A 21,900-nucleotide genomic window follows, 5' to 3' on the forward strand; every position below is an offset into this window, starting at 1 on the left:
AGGCAACGGAGTGAGGAAAGGGTGGTACCACACTGGGCATCCATACTGCTTCTCTGCTTGCCAAGATGCTATGTTGATACAGGACAGAGGTGTCCATCATTATTATTATTATTATTATTATTATTGACACAACGACGTTGTATGACACAGCAAACAAGATAGATATGCTGGATTTCGTTTCACAAAATCACAAGTCGAACACTTCCCAAGTGTCTAGGACTGTGTGATGTATTTTCGGCAGTCCTATTATTATTATTATTATTACTAACAGAGCCAACAAGATAGCGAGGGATGGAAGGCTGGGTCCTGATGCTGCCGGGGTCCGGCCTGGTGAGTGAGCGAGGGATGGAGGGTGGGCGAGTGAAGGAGGGCAGCAAAGGCTCGCCTCTCTCGCTCACTCACTTACCAGGCCGAGTCCTGGTGCTGTTGGGACCCGGCTGGGTGAATGAGTGAGGGATGGAAGGTGGGCGAGTGAAGGAGGGCGGCAAAGGCCCTACCTCTCTTGCTTGCTCACTCACTCACCTGGCTGAGTCTTGGTGCTGCTGGGACCCAGCCTGGTGAATGAGCAGGGAACCGAGGGTGGGTGAGTGAAGGAGGGCAGCAAAGGCTCACCTCCCTCGCCCGCTCGCTCATTCACTCACTCATCAGGCTGGGCCCTGGTGCTGCCGTCGCAGCTGCCGGGACCTGGCCAAGTGAGTGAGTGAGTGAGGGAGAGAGGGTGTGCAAGCAAAGGAGGGCGGCAAAGGCCCTATATCCCTTGCTCACTCACTCACTTACCAGGCTGGGTCCTGGTGCTACCGTCGCGGCTGCCGGGACCCGGCCAAGTGAGTGAGTGAGCAAGAGGGGGGGGGGGGTTGAGCGAAAGAGGGTGGCAAAGGCCCTACATCCCTTGCTCACTCACTTACCAGGCTGGGTCCTGGTGCTGCTGGGGTCCAGCCTGGTGAGTGAGCGAGAGACGGAGGGCAGGCAAGTGAAGGAGGGCAGCAAAGCCTCGCCTCCTTCGCTCACTCATTCACTCACTCACCAGGCTGGGTCCTAGTGCTGCCGTCGCGGCTGCCAGGACCCGGTCAAGTGAGTGAGTGAGCGAGGGAGTGCGAGCGAAGGAGGGCAGCAAAGGCCCTCGCTCGCTCACTCGCTCACTCACTCAGCCGGGTCCTGGTGCTTCCGGGATCTGGCCAGGTGAGTGAGCAAGGGACAGAGGGTGAGCAAGCAAGCACTCACCCTGTTATCTGACAGTTTCGCTTATTTGACATTCTGCCCTCCAATTTATGTCGGATAAACGAGACTCTACTGTAATATGTAATGTTAATATTGTGCTATGCTAATAATATAATTTATTGTATGTACATATTATTTGTAAGCAGCTCTGAGTCCCCTTCGGGGTGAGATGGGCAGGATATAAATGTAGTAAATAAATAAGAAAAAAATAAAGAATATTGCGAAAATATTACGCGTCTCTAGCAAACCTAAAAGCGGGAAAGGTAAAGAGGGTTTGGGGTTGCCTGTGCGCATGTGTTTTAAAGCTATACATACAGATATGTAAAACATATTGTACTTCGCCTCCCACGCTGTTTTGCAGACAGCGACTGACAACAGAAGCGCCAGCTTTTATTGCCGCTAATACCCGAAGCAATTACTGTTGCTCAGCAGGAACTTCAGCCCAGAATGGCAACTACTGCACTGTAATTCAACATTTTTTGCAGGAGCGATTCCTCTCGAGCACCAAAGGCACCTGCTAATGTGCAAAACTGCATAAACAGAGCTTAGGCGTTCTTCAAGCCCAGCAGCTTAAAAGCGATCACATTTTTTTTTAATACCAGAGGTTGTTCCTGCCACTGCGTTATTGAATCTGCTAGAGAGTGCGGATTTAGGGCAGAAATCAAAAGGCACTTTCTGAAAGGAAAAACCCAGGAAGCTGGACAAACGCCAAAAAAAAAAAATCAGAAGGACGTGGAGGGAGAATACCTGTACATAATTGAAATCTCCAGGGGGTAAAAATAGCCGAGACATAAATATTGAAACAGGCTGTCAAAGGAGTCCGGGAAGGAAGCACATTTTCCCACATGCAGCAGCTCTTCAAAATTAAAAATAGAAGAAAAAAAATACAATGCAGGGAGACAGAATGAGAGAAAGGGAAGAGGGATTATAAAAAGAAATAAATTCGCGAATACTTGACAAATAATTTCAGTGGTCGGAGATATGGATATCTTTAAATGGTGCTTGCTGTAAGTTTTTAAAATTGTTTTATTTGATCTGTTAATTGGGGTTTTTTATATCGGGATATGATGTTTTAATTGATCATGTATTGCTGTTTAATGTATCTGTATGAATTTTATATGTTGTACACCGCTTTGAATCCCATCCATGGGAGAAAAGTGGGATATTTATTTATTTATTTACAACATTTATAACCTGCCCTTCTCACTCGAGGGGACTCAGGGCGGCTTACAAAAATTGGCAAAATTTAATGCCCAAAATACAATCATAAAAACAAAACAATAACAAATCTATTAATAACATTGTTAAAACACATTATAAAACCTTAAAAACGTATATATAATTAATTCCATTCGTCCGAGATCCTCATTCTACATCCTTAAATCAGTCCATGTCAACTTTGAAATGAATAAATTATTATTATTATTATTATTATTATTATTATTATTATTATTATTATTATTATCGTTGTTGTTGTTGTTGTTGTTATTGTTATTGACACAAAGACATAGTATGACACCACAAACGAGATCTATATGCTGGATTTCGTATTACAAAATCACAAGTCGAACACTTCCCAAATGTTTAGGACTGTGTGATGTATATTATTATTATTATTATTCTTATTATTATTATTGACACAAAGACATAGTATGACACAGCAAACAAGATCTATATGCTGGATTTCGTATTACAAAATCACAAGTCAAACACTTCCCAAGTGTGATGTATTATTATTATTATTATTGACACAAAGACACAATATGACACAGCAAACGAGATCTATATGCTGGATTTCGTATTACAAAATCACAAGTTGAACACTTCCCAAATGTTTAGGACTGTGTGATGTATATTATTATTATTATTATTATTATTATTATTATTATTATTATTATTATTATTATTGACACAAAGACATAGTATGACACAGCAAATGAGATCTATATGCTGGATTTCGTATTACAAAATCACAAGTCGAACACTTCCCAAATGTTTAGGACTTCGTGATGTATATTATTATTATTATTATTATTATTATTATTATTATTATTATTATTATTATTGTAGAAGCAGAAGGTGAGTTGCATGCAGAGATAACATGCCCATGTATGTGCATTAATTTTGGTTGTTAACATTCTGATCATAGGACCAACCAGAATGCAAGGCCTCAAATGGTGCGGCTATCTATTACCTTGTGTTATTTATTTATTTACAGTATTTATATTATTATATTACAGTATTTACAGTATATTATTATATTACATACTAACTATGCCCGGCCAAGCGTTGCTGTGGCGTTGTCTGGTGGTGTTGGTTAAAAATGGTGGAGGAAGTGGTGGTATTGAATGTCTGTTGTATGGTTGTCTTTATGTTTAGTATGCATTTGGTTGTTTGTGTACTGTGTAAGTGGTGAGGGTAGAGGGGGTCTATGTCCCTGTGTAGTATTGTATAGTATTTATACGTTTTCCATGTGTTGGGAATGCTTGGATTGTGTCCTGCTGCATAGTAGAAAGGGTTGGGCTGGATTGCCCTTAGGGGTCTCTCCAAACTCTTGTGCCTGTCCCCTGGGCTGAGTGCATTGCTAGGAGACCAAGTGGGCGGAGCTTAGCCCTCTAACTGGCAGCAATTGGATAAAAACAATTATTCCTCTCCCTCTAATTAGGACTTTATTTTTCTTTTCTTTTTGTTGTATCAACCTAGAGCCGTGGATGATGGGTTGTGTTGTCAAATTTCGAGGTTGGGGGGCCTGTAGTTTTGTTGTTTTGTCCGCTGCCCTGATGCCATCACTCTTTTATAGATATATATATGGATTTATACAATATTTGTTGCCTTCTCCAAGTCGGGAATGCTGAGAACGCATGGCTCCACTACCCTACTTGCATTTTCTACATCAGGGTTTTTTTAAATTTTCCAATTGGGACCCCTTACATGACCCTAGGTATATGTGTATACAAAATATGTAAAAATAAATCAAGCATTTATCGATCACAAATCCGCATTGGCAAGGATTTATATATATGATTTATTGTTCTATTTATATTCTGTTATATTGTATTGTTCTGGGCATGGCCCCATGTAAGCCGCCCCGAGTCCCCGTTGGGGAGATGGTGGCGGGGTATAAATAAAGATTATTATTATTATTATTATTATTATTATTATTATTATTATTATTATTATATGGGTACTTTGTGCTTTTCCAAACTAGCAGGTGGTTGGACTAGATGGCCCATGTGGTCTCTTCCAACTCTATTATTCTATGATTCTATGCTGATACTATCTGTTCAATGGACAGGTTACTATTACTATTATCATCATCTCCCACTCCAGGTAGTTGACAAAAAGTTAAGACAAGCGCAATATTCACATCACAAAAAAGTTAGATATGTAATTGGACTGCCAGTACAATTAAGACCAGTTGAACATATGGCAATGGAGTTGGAGGAGGAAAAGGAGCGATAAATAGAGTATATAGCACACTAGCTTTATAAATGCAGGCAGGCTCTTAAAAGGAGGCACAGTTCTTCAGATCATCTCGCCCTGAGCCATACAGGACTTTATAGATCATAACCACAACTCTTAAATTGTGCCTCGGAGCAGCTGTTTCGAAAAAGGAGCTGTGCGCTCCCTGCTGCCGCTCCAGTTAATGATCTGACGACAGCTCTTTGGACCAGTGCGTTACAGTCACCCAAATGGGATGTAACTAAAGCATGTGTCGGTGCGGCGAGATCGGATGGCGGTCGGAATGGAAGCAGCTGTGCACACAAGTCTGAACTGTGCAAAAGTACCCTGGGACAAGGCTGAAACGTGAGATTTGAGGCTCGGGTTCAATCCAGAAGTACACCAAGATGTATCTTCAGAGAGACTGTCCAACATTGAATTTATTTTTGACTAGCCAAAATACCTGTTTCTCTAGATTCTAAACAGCAGTTTAGAATCAAACTTTCTTGGACTGAGGCGGAAAGAACACAGGAAATAATAAATTACAGCGCAGTAGACTTATTTAATTCTCAAAACAGACATAGATGTTTATCCTCGCCCAGCTGCTTACTAGGAGCCATGACATCTTGGAGGCCAACTTGCAAAGATTTAGTTATAATGTGTCGGTTTATTTCCTGAAGTGTTAGGAGTTAGAAGACAGTTGAGGCTCGAGTCTGTCTGAGTGCAGAAGCCAGTGTTAGGCATTAGAAGACAGTTGAGGCTCGAGTCTGTCTGAGTGCAGAAGCCAGTGTTAGAAGTTAGAAGACAGTTGAGGCTCAAGTCTGTCTGAGTGCAGAAGCCAGTGTTAGGCATTAGAAGATAGTTGAGGCTTGAGTGTGTTTGAGTGCAGAAGCCAGTGTTAGGAGTTAGAGAAGACAGTTGAGGCTCGAGTGTGTTTGAGTGCAGAAGCCAGTGTTAGGAGTTAGAGAAGACAGTTGAGGCTTGAGTCTGTTAAGAGTGCAGAAGCCAGTGTTAGGAGTTAGAGAAGACAGTTGAGGCTTGAGTCTGTTAAGAGTGCAGAAGCCAGTGTTAGGAGTTAGAGAAGACAGTTGAGGCTTGAGTCTGTTAAGAGTGCAGAAGCCAGTGTTAGGAATTAGAAGACAGTTGAGGCTCGAGTCCGTTGGAAGCAGACTGTTTTGAAAGAGAGCTGGACAGAGCAATATAGTTTTCAAGAGACTGTTAAGGACTATAGAAGTCTAAATATTTTAAAGTTTAACTTGACAAGATAAATAGAAACAAGATATTTATGTGGCTAATGATTGTCCATTACTCAATAATCTAAAGGAATACCTCTGAAACTCTGCTACCCAATAGGTTATGATCTGATCCTAACAGGTCATAATCCAATCGTCCAATACAGCCAGCCATGCCCTGATTCTGAGCCTGGTATTCATCATAATATCCATACTGGACCAACACTCAGAGCTCAATAACTAAGGATAGGTTATAGACAGCTCAACAATAAGCCCCTGCTTTGCATATGGCAGCTTGCAGGCTGAATCTCTGCATCGTCAAAATAATATATGAAGATTGAGAAAAATATTTCCGTCAAAGACTCTGGAGAGACACTGCCAGTCAGAAACCCCTGTCAGTGAATTTATAAATATTTTATAGCACCCGTCAATCATGTTCCAAGTTCAATGTACAAATTACAGCAAAATAGAACGTAAGATACAAATAGCACAGAAGGTCCTTTAAAAAGGCAGCGGAAATCTCAAAATCGGAACCACCAAGACTAAAATTCAATCTATGAACAACACAATCCAGCTTTGTTACTCAAAGGAACAAGAGAGAGAAAAAGTTTTTATTATACTTGTAAAAGAGGCATGGGAATGCAGCAGTAGAAATCTCTATTTCTATGCTAGATTCTATGAAAGATCCTTCTGCCTCATGGACATTCATGTAGAAACCAAGCAGGTTAGTGATGAAGAGACACTAGTGCAAAGACCAGATTGTTGGAGCATCAAAGCAGGCAATGAAGTAAGGATTCAAGACTACTGAGACGACTACTGAGATGTTTTGGTGCTGGAAAATATCATTATTTGAAGAGTTCTCACTCTAGGGCAGTGGTTCCCAACCTTTTTCTGACCTGGGACCACTTGACCAGGGATCACTGTGACCAGGACCATCGGACCAGTGACCACTTTGATCATGGACCACTCTCCAACATTAGTACCAAAAGGGTGACGAATGAGTTTTTGATCAACTTTAGATTCGGTTTGGTTATCTGGGGTGCCGATTCAGAAAACTGCAATGGATAGACCACATCAGCTCTGGTTTATGATACAGAACATATGTCATCCAGTAGTCGCCATCTGCCCACCCACAAAAAACCATATGTAATAAGCTAGAGCTGATGTAATCTATCCAATACAATTTTCTGAATCAGCACCCCAAATAACCCCTAAAAGAAGACACGGAGAAAGCTGCATTGGATAGACCACATCAGCTCTAGTTTCTGATACAGAACATATGTCATCCAGTAGTTGCCATCTGCTTGCCCAGAGAAACCCATATGTAATAATCTAGAGCTGATGTAGTCTATCCAATACAATTTTCTAAATTTATTTATTATTTATTTATTTACAGTATTTATATTCCGCCCTTCTCACCCCGAAGGGGACTCAGGGCGGATCACATTATAACACACATAGGGCAAACATTCAATGCCCATAAACACATCAAACAGAGACTGAGAGACAGACGCAGAGGCAAGTTAACCTTCTTCTGAGGGGATGTTCGATTCTGGCCACAGGGGGGAGCAGCTGCTTCATCATCCACACTGACGGCACTTCCTCATTCCAGGTCGTAAATTAGTTAATCTTGCCTCCGCACTTTATAAGTGGTACCTTATCTCCTACTTGATAGATGCAACTATCTTTCGGGTTGCTAGGTCAGCAACGAGCAGGGGCTATTTTTTATTTTTAATTGACGGGTGCTCACCCCGCCACGGGCTGGCCTCGAACTCATGACCTCATGGTCAGAGTGATTTAAGGCAGCTCCTCAACAGCTGCGCCACAGCCCGGCCCTCAAAAATCAGCACCTCAAATAACCCCTAAAAAAAGACATGGAGAAAGCTGCATTGGATAGACCACATCAGCTCTAGTTTCTGATACAGAACATATGTCATCCAGTAGTTGCCATCTGCTTGCCCAGAGAAAACCATATGTAATAATCTAGAGCTGATGTAGTCTATCCAATACAATTTTCTAAATCAGCACCTCAAATAACCCCTAAAAAAAGACACGGAGAAAGCTGCATTGGATAGACCACATCAGCTCTAGTTTCTGATACAGAACATATGCCATCCAGTAGTCACCATCTGCTTGCCCACAGAAAACCATATGTAATCATCTAGAGCTGATGTAGTGTATCCAATACAATTTTCTAAATCAGCACCCCAAATAACCCCTAAAAGAAGACACAGAGAAAGCTGCATTGGATAGACCACATCAGCTTCTGATACAGAACATATGCCATCCAGTAGTCGCCATCTGCTTGCCCACAGAAAACTACATGTAATATTCTAGAGCTGATGTGGTCTATCCAATGCAATTTTCTGAATCAACACCCAAATAACCCCAGGAACAGACCTAAAAACGAAGACACCGAGACCACATGGAATGGCTCTGCTCAGGGGGAAGGAGGAGGAGGAGAAGCAGCAGTCAGGAGGCTTATTGTCATGCTTTTTGTGGGTAGTCAGCCTCTCCCCTCCCAACATCCCTGTTGCCACAGCACTATAAGAGGGTTTCGCGAGTCTCTCTCGTTCCAATGGTGTAGTAAACAGTCTGTAAGAGAATGCAGACTATGCTGTTTCCTCCTTACGAGCTTACTGCCTGACAAGAAACTCTTTCCTTCCATTATAACCTGGAACTTTTCTGCAGCGAAACAGAAAAATATATTTTCCCTATTCTTACATATCATTTGAGACAACAACCCAAGAGGTACTCCTTCCCATTTCAACTCTACCTTTTCCCCAATTCATGGAGTTTCCAGAAACATTCATGGACAGTATATTTACACTTGTATGTCTTTTGACTGACATGCTACCTTTTGTGTCAGTAAAGTGTCCAGACATTGATGGAATGACAATGAAGATACATATAATCACCGGGGAAGAAGAACGTCATATATTTCAAAAAGTAAGAAAGATAACAGGCGTCACTGCTTACCAATTTGAAGTCTTGAATGCTACAGATGAAGTATGGAGTGTTTGGTCGGCGACTCTCAATGTAAACGCAATCTTTAAAAAAAGAGAGAGAATAAGGATTTCGGTTTAAATTCACTGTCACAAAATCACCAAACGTACATATTAGATCAACACATGTAACAAAGAACTAACCCAAACAGAATATGAAATGGGAACTGCTCTGTGAAATAAAAATATAAACCTTGTATTATCTTAGATCAGTGGTTCTCAACCTTCCTAATGCCATGACCCCTTGATACAGTTCCTCAGATTGTGGTGATCTGGTCATGTAAGTGTTATTTATTGTTATAATTGTAGTATTTTACTTTGTTTAATAATGTGTTATTATGTTGTTATGTAATGTTTGTGTTGCTTTTATGACTGTAAACTGCCCTGAGTCCCATCCGGGAGATAAGGCGGTATATAAATAAAGTTTTATTATTATTACTAGCTGTGCCCGGCCACGAGTTGCTGTGGCAAAGTGGTGGTGGTATTGGTTAAAAATTGTTGTGTAATTTTTATTTCATGTTATTTGTATTTTATAATTACAGTAGAGTCTCACTTATCCAACATAAACGTTGGATAAGCGAATATGTTGGATAATAAGGAGAGATTAAGGAAAAGCCTATTAAACATTAAATTAGGTTATGATTTTACAAATTAAGCACCAAAACATCATGTTAGACAACAAATTTGACAGAAAAAGTAGTTCAATATGCAGTAATGCTATGTAGTAATTACTGTATTTCGAATTTAGCACCAAAATATCACGATGTATTGAAAACATTGACTACAAAAATGCATTGGATAATCCAGAACATTGGATAAGTGAGTGTTGGATAAGTGAGAGTCTACTGTAATTTTATTGTAAGTTATCTTTTTATTTATTATATTTTATTATTTTCTTGTATTATTTTTCGTTATTTTCTGTTATTATAGTATTTTACTGTATTAATTTTTTAGTGTTTTTAATTATTTTTTAGTGTTTTTTATTATTTTTGATTGGGTTGCTAGGAGACCAAGTTGGAGGAGCTTAGCCTTCTAACTGGCAGCAATTGGATAAAAGCAATTATTCCTCTCCCTCTAATTAGGACTTTATTTTTCTTTTCTTTTTGTTGTATCAACCTAGAGGCATGGATGATAGGTTGTGTTCTCAAATTTCGAGGTTGGGGGGCCTGTAGTTTTGTTGTTTTGTCTGGTGCCGTGATTCTATTACTCTTTTATATATATAGACTAGCTGTGCCCGGCCACACGTTGCTGTGGCGAAGTATGGTGGTATGGGAAATAAAGTATCTTATATTATCTGCTTAGAACTGGATTATATGAGGCCCCTTCTACACAGCTGTATAAAATGCACACTGAAGTGGATTATATGGCAGTGTGGAGTCCAGATAATCCAGTGCAAAGCAGATAATATAAGATTATAAATGGGTTATATAGCTATGTGGAAGGGCCTTGAGTCTACACTGCCATATAATCCAGTTAAAATCAGATAATCTGTATTTTATAGGCAGTGTGGAAGAGGCCTAAGTGAGGCCTAACTCTGCCTGTCCCCTGGGCTGAGTGGGTTGCTAGGAGACCAAGTGGGAGGAGCTTAGCCTTCTAACTGGCAGCAACTGGAATAAAAACAATTATTCCTCTCCCTCTAATTAGGACTTTATTTTTCTTTTCTTTTTGTTGTATGAACGTAGAGGCATGGGTGAGGGGTTGTGCTGCCAAGTTTAGTGTTTCTGGGATGTGTAGCTTTGTTGTTTTGTCCTAGGCCGAAATTTCATTACCCTTTTATATATATATAGATTTTAAAACAGATAGTAAACGCTCAGAAGAAACATCAGGAGAAAAGTAAGAAAGCAACCCGCCATCTTTCAAAGCCCACCAAGCTCTCCAAAACACACAGGCACACACATGCGCTAATGCATACACACAGAGCAAACGCAATCCAATTATGTGCCTCTTGGGTTTTAGCTAGTATAATAGCTCAAGCTTGCATCATCCAAACACAGAACCCCTCAGGCTCTCCACAGAGGAGAAAAAACAACAACTTTTCTTGAAAGACACCAATAACCCCCTGCTGTCTACTGAAGGCTCATACTCTCAGCTTTCAAAGGTCTGCTAAAAGCATCCCTGGCTGCAAGGCATGCATTTCATAGCCCCACAGATTCCTCCTCCCTTCCTCCTGCTCTCTGTTCTAATGCTCACAGAAGGGGCCACAACTGTGTCACATTTTATTGGTACACAATTAACAATCTGAACAGCATTTACACTTAGGGATGACACACCCTAAGGAAGCCAATCGGCGAATGTTCTGGAAAGAATCAGGGATCGCCGTGTACACATCTTTTTGCTATTAAGCCAACAACAAAAGGTCTATTCACCAATGCACACCCTGCCAGAGAGAGAGGCATTTCAGCCGGCCTTCTTGCTGCTGCGCTTTCTGCTGTGCAGAGGCCAGCAACATTCTATTTATCAAGATCGGTGAGCAGTCCAAGGCAATTAACTTCATCTGTAGCTGTGGTAATGGCAATAATGAAAGCATCTACTCCTGGCATGCTATTAAGCAACTCCCCCCACTTTTAGGTGCCACATTCTGTTGATACCACATTTTTTAAAAACCCACTTTTAATTGCTTGAGAGAAGCTTGTTCCTTAGAACATGTACATTTTTGCATTGCCAAGCCTTTAGCTAGTTGCTTACTGAAGTAAGAGAGCAGCAAAGAGACCCGAAGGCTGGAAGTCTCTGCTGCAGAACACACAACAGTCTCAAAGAAGCCCTGCTCCTCTTTCCTCAATGAAACTAGAAATAATAATAATAATAATAATAATAATAATAATAATAATAATAGGCTATAATAATAATAATAATAATATTAGGCTATATCTGCCTAAAAGATCAGGGGCAGAGGACTCTTACAAGCAAAACAAGCAGTCAAAGAAGAAGAACATGCCCTGGCAGAATATGTAAAGCAAAGTGAAGAACCTGCTTTGATTGAAGTCAAAAATCAGAAACTCCTCAAAGCACAGCACACAAAGAATCAGTACAAGAAAACCGCACTACAAACTAGAGCTGACAGCTGGCACAACAAAACATTGCATGGAAAGTTCCTTGACAAAATCGCAGGAAAAGCTGGCTCTGGCTCACGAATGGGACCCTGAAGAAGGAGACAGAAGGCCTGATCCTTGCAGCCCAGGAGCAAGCCATCAGGACAAAGGCAATTCAGGCCAAGACCGAAAAATCAGCTGATGACCCAAAATGCAGACTCTGCAAGGAATCCAACGAAACCATTGATGACATCCTCAGCTGCTGTAAGAAAATCGCACAGACAGACTACAAACAGAGGCACAACTATGTGGCCCAAATGATCCATTGGAACTTATGCCTCAAGTACCACCTGCCAGCAGCAAAGAACTGGTGGGATCACAAACCTGCAAAAGTACTGGAAAATGAGCACGCAAAGATACTGTGGGACTTCAGAATCCAGACTGACAAAGTTCTGGAACACAACACACCAGACATCACAGTTGTGGTGAAGAAAAAGGTTTGGATCATTGATGTTGCCATCCCAGGTGACAGTCACATTGACGAAAAACAACAGGAAAACTCAGCCGCTATCAGGACCTCAACTTCAAAGACTCTGGCAGAAACCAGTGCAGGTGGTCCCGGTGGTGATCGGCACATTGGGTGCCGTGCCAAAAGATCTCAGCCGGCATTTGGAAACAATAGACATTGACAAAATTGCGATCTGTCAACTGCAAAAGGGCACCCTACTGGGATCTGCGCGCATCATCCGAAAATACATCACACAGTCCTAGACACTTGGGAAGCGTTTGTGATTTTGTGATACGAAATCCAGCATGTCTATCTTGTTTGTTGTGTCATAATAAAATAATAATAGTAATGATCAAGGCCATAAACACTTGGGCCATACCTGTCATAAGATACACTGCTGGCATTATAAACTGGACACAGGTGGAAATTGACAATTTGGACAGAAAAACAAGAAAACTCATGACCATTCATCATTCACTGCACCCTCGCAGTGATGTTGACCGGCTATATCTGCCTCGAAGATCAGGGGGCAGAGGACTCTTGCAAGTAAAACAAGCAGTCCAAGAAGAAGAACATGCCCTGGCAGAATATGGAAAGCAAAGTGAAGAACCTGCTTTGATTGAAGTCAGAAATCAGAAACTCCTCAAAGCACAGCAGACAAAGAATCAGTACAAGAAAGCCACACTACAAACTAGAGCCTACGAGGGATTGCCTAAGTAAGTAATATTACAATTGCGAGAATAAAAGTATAAATATTAAAATAAATGTAGTGTCCCTACTTCGTGGATTTTCACATATTGCACGTGGTACTGGAACGTAATGCCCGCGATACGCGAGGGAACACGGTACTGCTCTTCTCACAAGCAAAGCAGGTCTTCAGATAAGACAAAATGAGAAGGAAGGCACACAATCCATTGGGAGGGGTGAGGAATCTGTATTTATTTCCTCAGGAGGGGAGAGAGAAATTGCCCGAGTGACAGGGAAGGAGGTGTAAAATGTGTCTCCTTCCTTTCCTCTCCGCCACCCACTCGGTTGACAACAAACAAATTGCTAGTCTGATCTCTCAGTGTCCTCATTTCCTGCCAAGCTGATTTGAAGCAAGCAACACTGCCGGCTCCTTGTCAAGCAAACAATGCTCTGAGATCCTGGCCCTTGCTCTGGAAGGCTCTACCAATTTGCTGCCTTTTGCTAGAAAGACACAGGACAACCAGTGCCTCTGTGGCAGTGCTTATTCCACAAAATGATCTATATATATATATACAAAATTTAATGTGTGTTTTTCCCATGGAGTAAACAACAAAACCACTGAACCAAATCACATCAAATTTGGCCACAAAAGACATAGTCATCCAATCTATGTCTTTCAATAAAAAACCTAGAAAAATGAAGTCCAAATTACAGAGGACGAGGAAGAGCCGTTCTCCCCTTGGCTGCCAGTAAGAAGGGTAGGCCCCGCCCCCTTTAGGCCTCGCCCACTTCATGTCGTAGCATTATGCCTCTTCCACGCTGCCTATAAAATACAGATTATCTGATTTGAACTGGATTATATGGCAGTGTAGACTCAAGGCCCTTCCACACAGCTATATTACCCATTTATAATCTTATATTATCTGCTTTGAAGTGGACTATCTTGGGCCCACACTGACATATAATCCAGTTCAATGTGGATTTTATACAGTTGTGTAGAAGTGGTCTCATATAATCCAGTTCAAAGCTAATAATACAGTAGAGTCTCACTTATCCAAGCTAAACGGGCCGGCAGAACCTTGGATAAGAGAATATCTTGGATAATAAGGAGGGATTAAGGAAAAGCCTATTAAACATCAAATTAGGTTATGATTTTACAAATTAAGCACCAAACACATCATGTTATACAACAAATTTGACAGAAAAAGTAGTTCAATACGTAGGAATGTTATGTTGTAATTACAGTATCTACAAATTTAGCACCAAAGTATCACGATTTATTGAAATCATTGACTACAAAAATGGCTTGGATAATCCAGAAGCTTGGATGAGCGAAGCTTGGATAAGTGAGACTCTACTGTACAAGATTTTAAATCTATATATATATATAAAAGGGTAATGGAATCCCGGTACCGGACAAAACAACTAAACTAAACGCCCCACAACCTCGAAGATTCACAACACAACCCATCATCCACGCCTCTAGGTTGATACAACAAAAAGAAAAGAAAAATAAAGTCCTAATTAGAGGGAGAGGAATAGTTGCTTTTATCCAATTGCTGCTAGTTAGAAGGCTAAGCTCCTCCAACTTGGTCTCCTAGCAACCCAATAAAAAATAATAAAAAACACTAAAAATTAATACAATAAAATACTACAATAACAGAAAATAACTAAAAATAACACAAGAAAATAATAAAATATAATAAAGAAAAAGATAACTTACAATAAAATTAATTAAAAAATACAAATAACGTCAAATAAAAATTACACAACAATTTTTAACCAATACCACCACCACTTTGCCACAGCAACGCGTGGCCGGGCACAGCTAGTATAATATATAAAAATGACTGTAATCTCTAAAATCAGAACAGTAAATAAAGAACAACACTTTGAAAACAGGGGAATTCCAGACATGAAACAAATCAGGGCCGGCTAACACCTCCCAACAAAAGATTTCCCCAGGGAGGAGGCAGCCAGGCTTTGAAGTTGAAAGGCCATTACATGCTAATCATTTTGGTTAACTGCAGCATTAATACTTGCCTCCAACAGACAAAAAAAAAGGAGCAACCAGAACCACAACCTCTGAAGATGCCTGCCATAGATGTGGGTGAAACGTCAGGAGAGAATACTTCTGGAACATGGACATATATTCCTCACAACCTCTGAGGATGCCTGCCATAGATGTGGGCGAAACGTCAGGAGAGAATACTTCTGGAACATGGACATATATTCCTCACAACCTCTGAGGATGCCTGCCATAGATGTGGGCGAAACGTCAGGAGAGAATACTTCTGGAACATGGACATAGATTCCTCACATCCTCTGAGGATGCCTGCCATAGATGTGGGCGAAACGTCAGGAGAGAATGCTTCTGGAACATGGACATATATTCCTCACAACCTCTGAGGATGCCTGCCATAGATGTGAGCGAAACGTCAGGAGAGAATACTTCTGGAACATGGACATATATTCCTCACAACCTCTGAGGATGCCTGCCATAGATGTGGGCGAAACGTCAGGAGAGAATACTTCTGGAACATGGACATATATTCCTCACAACCTCTGAGGATGCCTGCCATAGATGTGGGCGAAACGTCAGGAGAGAATACTTATGGAACATGGACATATATTCCTCACAACCTCTGAGGATGCCTGCCATAGATGTGGGCGAAACGTCAGGAGAGAATACTTCTGGAACATGGACATATATTCCTCACAACCTCTGAGGATGCCTGCCATAGATGTGGGCGAAACGTCAGGAGAGAATACTTCTGGAACATGGACATATATTCCTCACAACCTCTGAGGATGCCTGCCATAGATGTGGGCGAAACGTCAGGAGAGAATACTTATGGAACATGGACATATATTCCTCACAACCTCTGAGGATGCCTGCCATAGATGTGGGCGAAACGTCAGGAGAGAATACTTCTGGAACATGGACATATATTCCTCACAACCTCTGAGGATGCCTGCCATAGATGTGGGCGAAACGTCAGGAGAGAATACTTCTGGAACATGGACATATATTCCTCACAACCTCTGAGGATGCCTGCCATAGATGTGGGCGAAACGTCAGGAGAGAATACTTCTGGAACATGTCCAGACAGCCTGGAAAACATACAACACCCCTGTGATCCCGGCCATGAAAGCCTTCGACAACCAGAAATATTGTATATTCACAAGCTTTCGGAAATAACGTATACTAACTACCGCCAATTCCTCGATACTTTATTTCCCATACCACTACACTTTGCCACAGCAACGCGTGGCCGGGCACACCTAGTTTTATTATAAACTGGTCTCCGAAGGAAATCCATTTCCTTGCAAGGGGGCTTGATGCCGCTGCTGCTGTTGATGTTTAATGGACTGTCAGTATAATTTAGATTTCATCAATTTAAACTCATTCAAGCCTGGCTCCTGATTGTACAGTAAATGGAACATATTTCTATTCAACAAAATTAATGACAGTTAATTGTAGTCTGGAGCGCCCCGTTTTATGAAAGCCACCGTGCTCTGGTTCCAGCATCAAGCGACATGATTTCCCACTCCAATTATTTCTTCTCCTTCTCCTCCGCTTTCCATGCTATTTTGTAAGGCTCCCACTGCAAAACTAATGTACGTTTTGATCTAGTATATTGTTTCCAGTTCTGACAGCTCGGCCCGATTTTCATGCAAACTGCTGACAGCTGAGAGGCAAAAGGGGAAGGAAAAGGAAGCGAGTTAAAAGCACCTGGTTCCCAAGGCTCAGGGAGGCACTAAAAGGTTTTATTTTTTATCCAACTAGAAACTGCCGGGCTGCAATCTTCAGTATGGTCATCCCTTTAACAAGCCCTAAGACTCAACTGCAGGCTGCCGACCTTGCTTCATCTCCAATTGCGAGATGGTTCTTCATTAAGGCCACTGTTACGACGAAAGAATGGAATAGATAAAGGGATAAAACAACATTTCTGTGGACTAGCAAACTTGTGCATTTATGGCTGTAATGTGTAGCTACAGACTAATAATAATCTATATATATAAAAGAGTGATGGCATCACGGCGACGCACAAAACAACAAAACTACAGGCCCCCCAACCTCGAAATTGGACAACACAACCCATCATCCACGCCTCTAGGTTGATACAACAAAAAGAAAAGAAAAATAAAGTCCTAATTAGAGGGAGAGCAATAATTGTTTTTATCCAATTGCTGCCAGTTAGAGGACTAATCTCTGCCCACTTGGTCTCCTAGCAACCAACTCAGCCCAGGGGACAGGCAGACTTAGGCCTCGGCCTGTTCCACAGATTATCTAGTTTGCTCTGGATTATCTGGACTCCACACTTCCATATAATCCACTGCAGTGTGCATTTTATACAGCTGTGAAGAAGGGGCCTCATATAATCCAGTTCTAAGCAGATAATATAAGATTATAAATATAATATGTAATAATTACTGTGATATAGAATCATAGAATAGTAGAGTTGGAAGAGACCTCATGGGCCATCCAGTCCAACGCCATTCTGCCAAGAAGCAGGAAATCGCATTCAAAGTGATTAATAATAATACAGAACAATATAATCTCTAAAATCAGGACAGTAAATAAAGAGCAACACTCTGAAAGCAGAAGCCACAGCAATGCGTGGCCGGGCAAAGCTAGTCTATATATATAAAAGAGTGATGGCATCACGGCGACGCACAAAACAACAAAACTACAGGCCCCCCAACCTCGAAATTTGACAACACAACCCATCATCCACGGCTCTAGGTTGATACAACAAAAAGAAAAGAAAAATAAAGTCTTAATTAGAGAGAGAGGAATAATTGCTTTTATCCAATTGCTGCCAGTTAGAGGGCTAAGTTCCGCCCACTTGGTCTCTTAGCAACCTACTTAGTCCAGGAGACAGGCACAGTTAGGCCTCAGGCCTCTTCCACACTGCCTATAAGATACAGATTATCTGATTTTAACTGGATTATATGTAGACTCAAGGCCCTTCCACATAGCCATATTACCTATTTAGAATCTTATATTATCTGCTTTGAACTGGATTATCTTGAGTCCACACTGCCAGATAATTCACTTCAGTGTGCATTTTATACAGCTGTGTAGAAGGGGCAGTTCTAGGCAGATAATATAAGATTATAAATATACAGTAGAGTCTCACTAATCCAACATAAACAGTGTCCTCTATCCTCACCACTTTCACAGTACACAAACAACCAAATGCATACTAAACATAAAGACAACCATACAACAGATATTCAATACCACCACTACCTCAACCATTTCTCACCAACACCACCAGACAATGCCACAGCAACGCGTGGCCGGGCACAGCTAGTAATCTATATATAGAAAAAGGTAATGTACGTTTGTAGGACTGAGTAAACAACAAAACCGCTGAAACAAATCACACCCAATTTGGCCACAAAAAAACATAAGACATCCAATCTATGTCTTTCAAACAAAAAACCCTAGAAAAATAAAGTCCAAATTAGGTGATGAGGAAGAGCCGTTTTCAACCCTGGCTGCCAGTCAGAAGGATAGGCCCCGCCTCCTTTAGGCCCTGCCCACTTTGTCCCCTTGGCCACAATGGTGCCGAGCGATTGCCAAGGTTCACTTAGGTCTCTTCCACACTGCTTATAAAATATAGATTATCAGATTTGAACTGGATTATATGGCAGTATAGACTCAAGGCCTTTCCACACAGCTATATAACACAGAATGACAAGGCAGATAATCCATAGTATCTTTTTGAATTGGACTATCTTGGGCCCACACTGCCATATAATGGATTATTATTAGTATAGCACAATATAAGCATTATATATTACTATATTGTAGTATACCACTATATTGTAATATTAGTAATATTACATGTAATATAAATATACAAATATAATAATGTATTATTATTATATTGTATTACATTATTATCAATATTATATGTGTGGATTTTATACACATGTGTTGAAGGGGCCTCATAGTATAATCAAGTTCTAAGCAGATAATATAGGATTATAAATATCATATATAATAATTACTGTAGTATAATAATGCAGAACAATATAAACTCTAAAATCAGGACAGTAAATAAAGAACAACACTCTGAAAACAGGGGAATTCCAGACAGGAAACAATCAAGGCCAGCAAGCTGGAGCTAACAATGGGAGCTCACTCCATCTTGCGGATGTGAACTGGCGACCGTCAGGTCAGCAACCCAACCTTCAGGTCAGCAGTTCAGCCGGCACAAGGGTTTAACCCATTGCAACACCACAGCTCCTAAAAATATGAAGAGTAGATGCAAATGTAAACATAATTTAGAAAGAGAAATAAAGAAAAGAACCTGAGGAAAATAATCTGCAGGTTCTGGGAACTTTCCTCTCTTTCTTTCCGACAGCCCTATTTCAGCTAGCAGCTTAAACTTTAAAGCTTTGTTAGATTGTTTGCATTTCTAATGAAAACCTGAAGATTGCATTTCAGGTGGCTTAAGCAGTCTTTGTTCAGCAAACATCCAAGGTGCAAACAAAACAAAAGAAGAAAGATTGCTATGGTAGTCTGTGAAAATAGGCTGAAGGCGAGCTCTACAAAGATGCTGCTCAACTATGATAGCATTTTATGAAATGAAGTTATTTTGACATGTGTTGTCAAAGGCTTTCATGGCCGGAATCACTGGGTTGCTGTGAGTATTCCGGGCTGTATGGATGTGTTCCAGAAGCATTCTCTCCTGACGTTTCGCCCACATCTATGGCAGGCATCCTCAGAGGTTGTGAGGTCTGTTGGAAACTAAGCAAGTGGCGTTTATATACCTATACTATGCTAAACTAATAATATAATACATTGTATATACATATAATATTGATAATAATATTATAATGTAATACAATATAATAATAATACACTATTATAATTGTATATTTATATTACATGTAATATTACTACAGTAGAGTCTCGCTTATCCAACGTAAACGGGCCGGCAGAACGTTGGATAAGCGAATATGTTGGATAATAAGGACAGATAATAAGGACAGATTGGCTTATATTTGGGTCAGCTTATATTCGCGAATATATGGTACATTATTATTTTTCTCTATTATTAGTGGTATGATTACATTTATTATTTTTCTCTATTATTGTTGCTACTATTACATTTATTTTACTCTATTTGTTGTTATTATTAATATAGTAGAGTCTCACTTATCCAACACTCGCTTATCCAACGTTTTGGATTATCCAACACATTTTTCTAGTCAATGTTTTCAATATATCGTGATATTTTGGTGCAAAATTCGTAAATACAGTAATTACTACATAGCATTACTGCGTATTGAACTACTTTTCTGTCAAATTTGTTTTATAACATGATGTTTTGGTGCTTAATTTGTAAAATCATAACCTAATTTGATGTTTAATAGGCTTTTCCTTAATCCCTCCTTATTATCCAAGAAATTAGCTTATCCAAGGTTCTGCCGGCCCGTTTAGCTTGGATAAGTGAGACTCTACTGTACATGAAAAGACATGTCAGATTGTGTTCTATCCTAAAAAATGAGACCCAAAACTTAGGAATCTGTAGTAGAAGGTAAACACTAGACATGTCCAAAAAATCGTTTTGAATTGTATATCGGAATTATTTCGGATTGTTCTCGCTTTTTGATACGCATTCCGAGACATTGTCTCACAGCGCAACCAGCAATGTAATTCGAACCATTGTTGGCCCATTCTCTAATTGTCTCTTAATGTTTCGTTAATTCCCCCCCCCCCCAAAAAAATTTAAAATATATTTTTAAAAATATTTTTTTAAAAAAATTGTTTTTGCAACCTACCTTGAATAGGAGCTTAGCGCAGCCTAACATGGCTGCCGCTTCCCGGCCAATCAGAAGCTTCCACGATGGACGCAAAGGTGGGGGCTAACGTCCTCTGCGTCCACATGGAAAATTGCCATACAAGGCCGGTGTGTAGCAATTGCGCATGCACGTCCATCATTTTAGAAACATTTAGAATCATTACGAATTTTCGGAAATATCCGAAATTTTAGGGTGAAAAAATCGGAAATACTTTCTATATCGAAGCGCCAGCGCCCCCTAAATTAGAAACGAGAATTGAAACTTTTTTTCATCGATCGGACATGCCTAGTAAACACACTGCTATGGGAAAACTCAGCCGGAGACAACTCAAGTAAACCAAGCCACACAGTCTGCAGACAAAGGAAATAATAGGCTGTAACTGTAAATACAACCCATTGCAGTTCAGATATATTTATATAGCTAACTCCACTTGGGAGTAAATCCCAAACAAGCTCCGTTTTGATGCTGAAAAGGCATGGCTTGGGAGTGAGCATAATGAGTGTTTCCACTTGAACACATGCCACTGCATCGCTGATTTTTACTCACCCCGGGTTTCTGATCCCGCCAACTTCCCACACTCCACTGCTCTTTCTCCTGTACCTTCTGCTCCCAGTTCACTTTCACTCCAGTCCACCTATCCGCAAGCTAAGTCATGGTCTTCGGTTTAATAACAGCCCCAGGCACTAAAGGAAATCGCAGCTCTCCCTGGTGAGCCAATGGAGAACCATGAAGGTCTGCTTCGACTACAAATGAATAACAGAATTGTAACCTTGGAAAGATCATGTAGGCCTACCCTTAGGTAATTCAGAAAGCGCTAGTTAAACAGGACGAGATCCAACTTCTGTTTGAAAGCTGCTGTCCACTACTTTCCGAGTGTTGTAGTCTGGCAAACATCAGACGATTGAATGAAAAGGAATGTCTCCACCTTCGTTACTTGGGTTTGGATGGGAGTA

At 40.7% G+C, this 21,900-nt stretch overlaps 1 protein-coding gene across 11 annotated transcripts in view; it reads right to left on the reverse strand.

Moving 5' to 3' along the window:
* rere (arginine-glutamic acid dipeptide repeats) overlaps nucleotides 1-21,900 on the reverse strand; it is a 384,137-nt gene that overhangs the window by 208,005 nt on the left and 154,232 nt on the right. For all 11 annotated transcript variants that reach the window (XM_062965666.1, XM_062965664.1, XM_062965661.1 and 8 more), the window contains exon 3: nucleotides 8,871-8,941. In XM_062965666.1, coding sequence (XP_062821736.1) covers nucleotides 8,871-8,941 — 71 coding nt within the window. The remainder of the gene's footprint in view (nucleotides 1-8,870; nucleotides 8,942-21,900) is intronic.

Source organism: Anolis carolinensis, unplaced genomic scaffold (assembly GCF_035594765.1).
Source record: "Anolis carolinensis isolate JA03-04 unplaced genomic scaffold, rAnoCar3.1.pri scaffold_15, whole genome shotgun sequence".
NCBI lineage: Eukaryota > Metazoa > Chordata > Lepidosauria > Squamata > Dactyloidae > Anolis > Anolis carolinensis.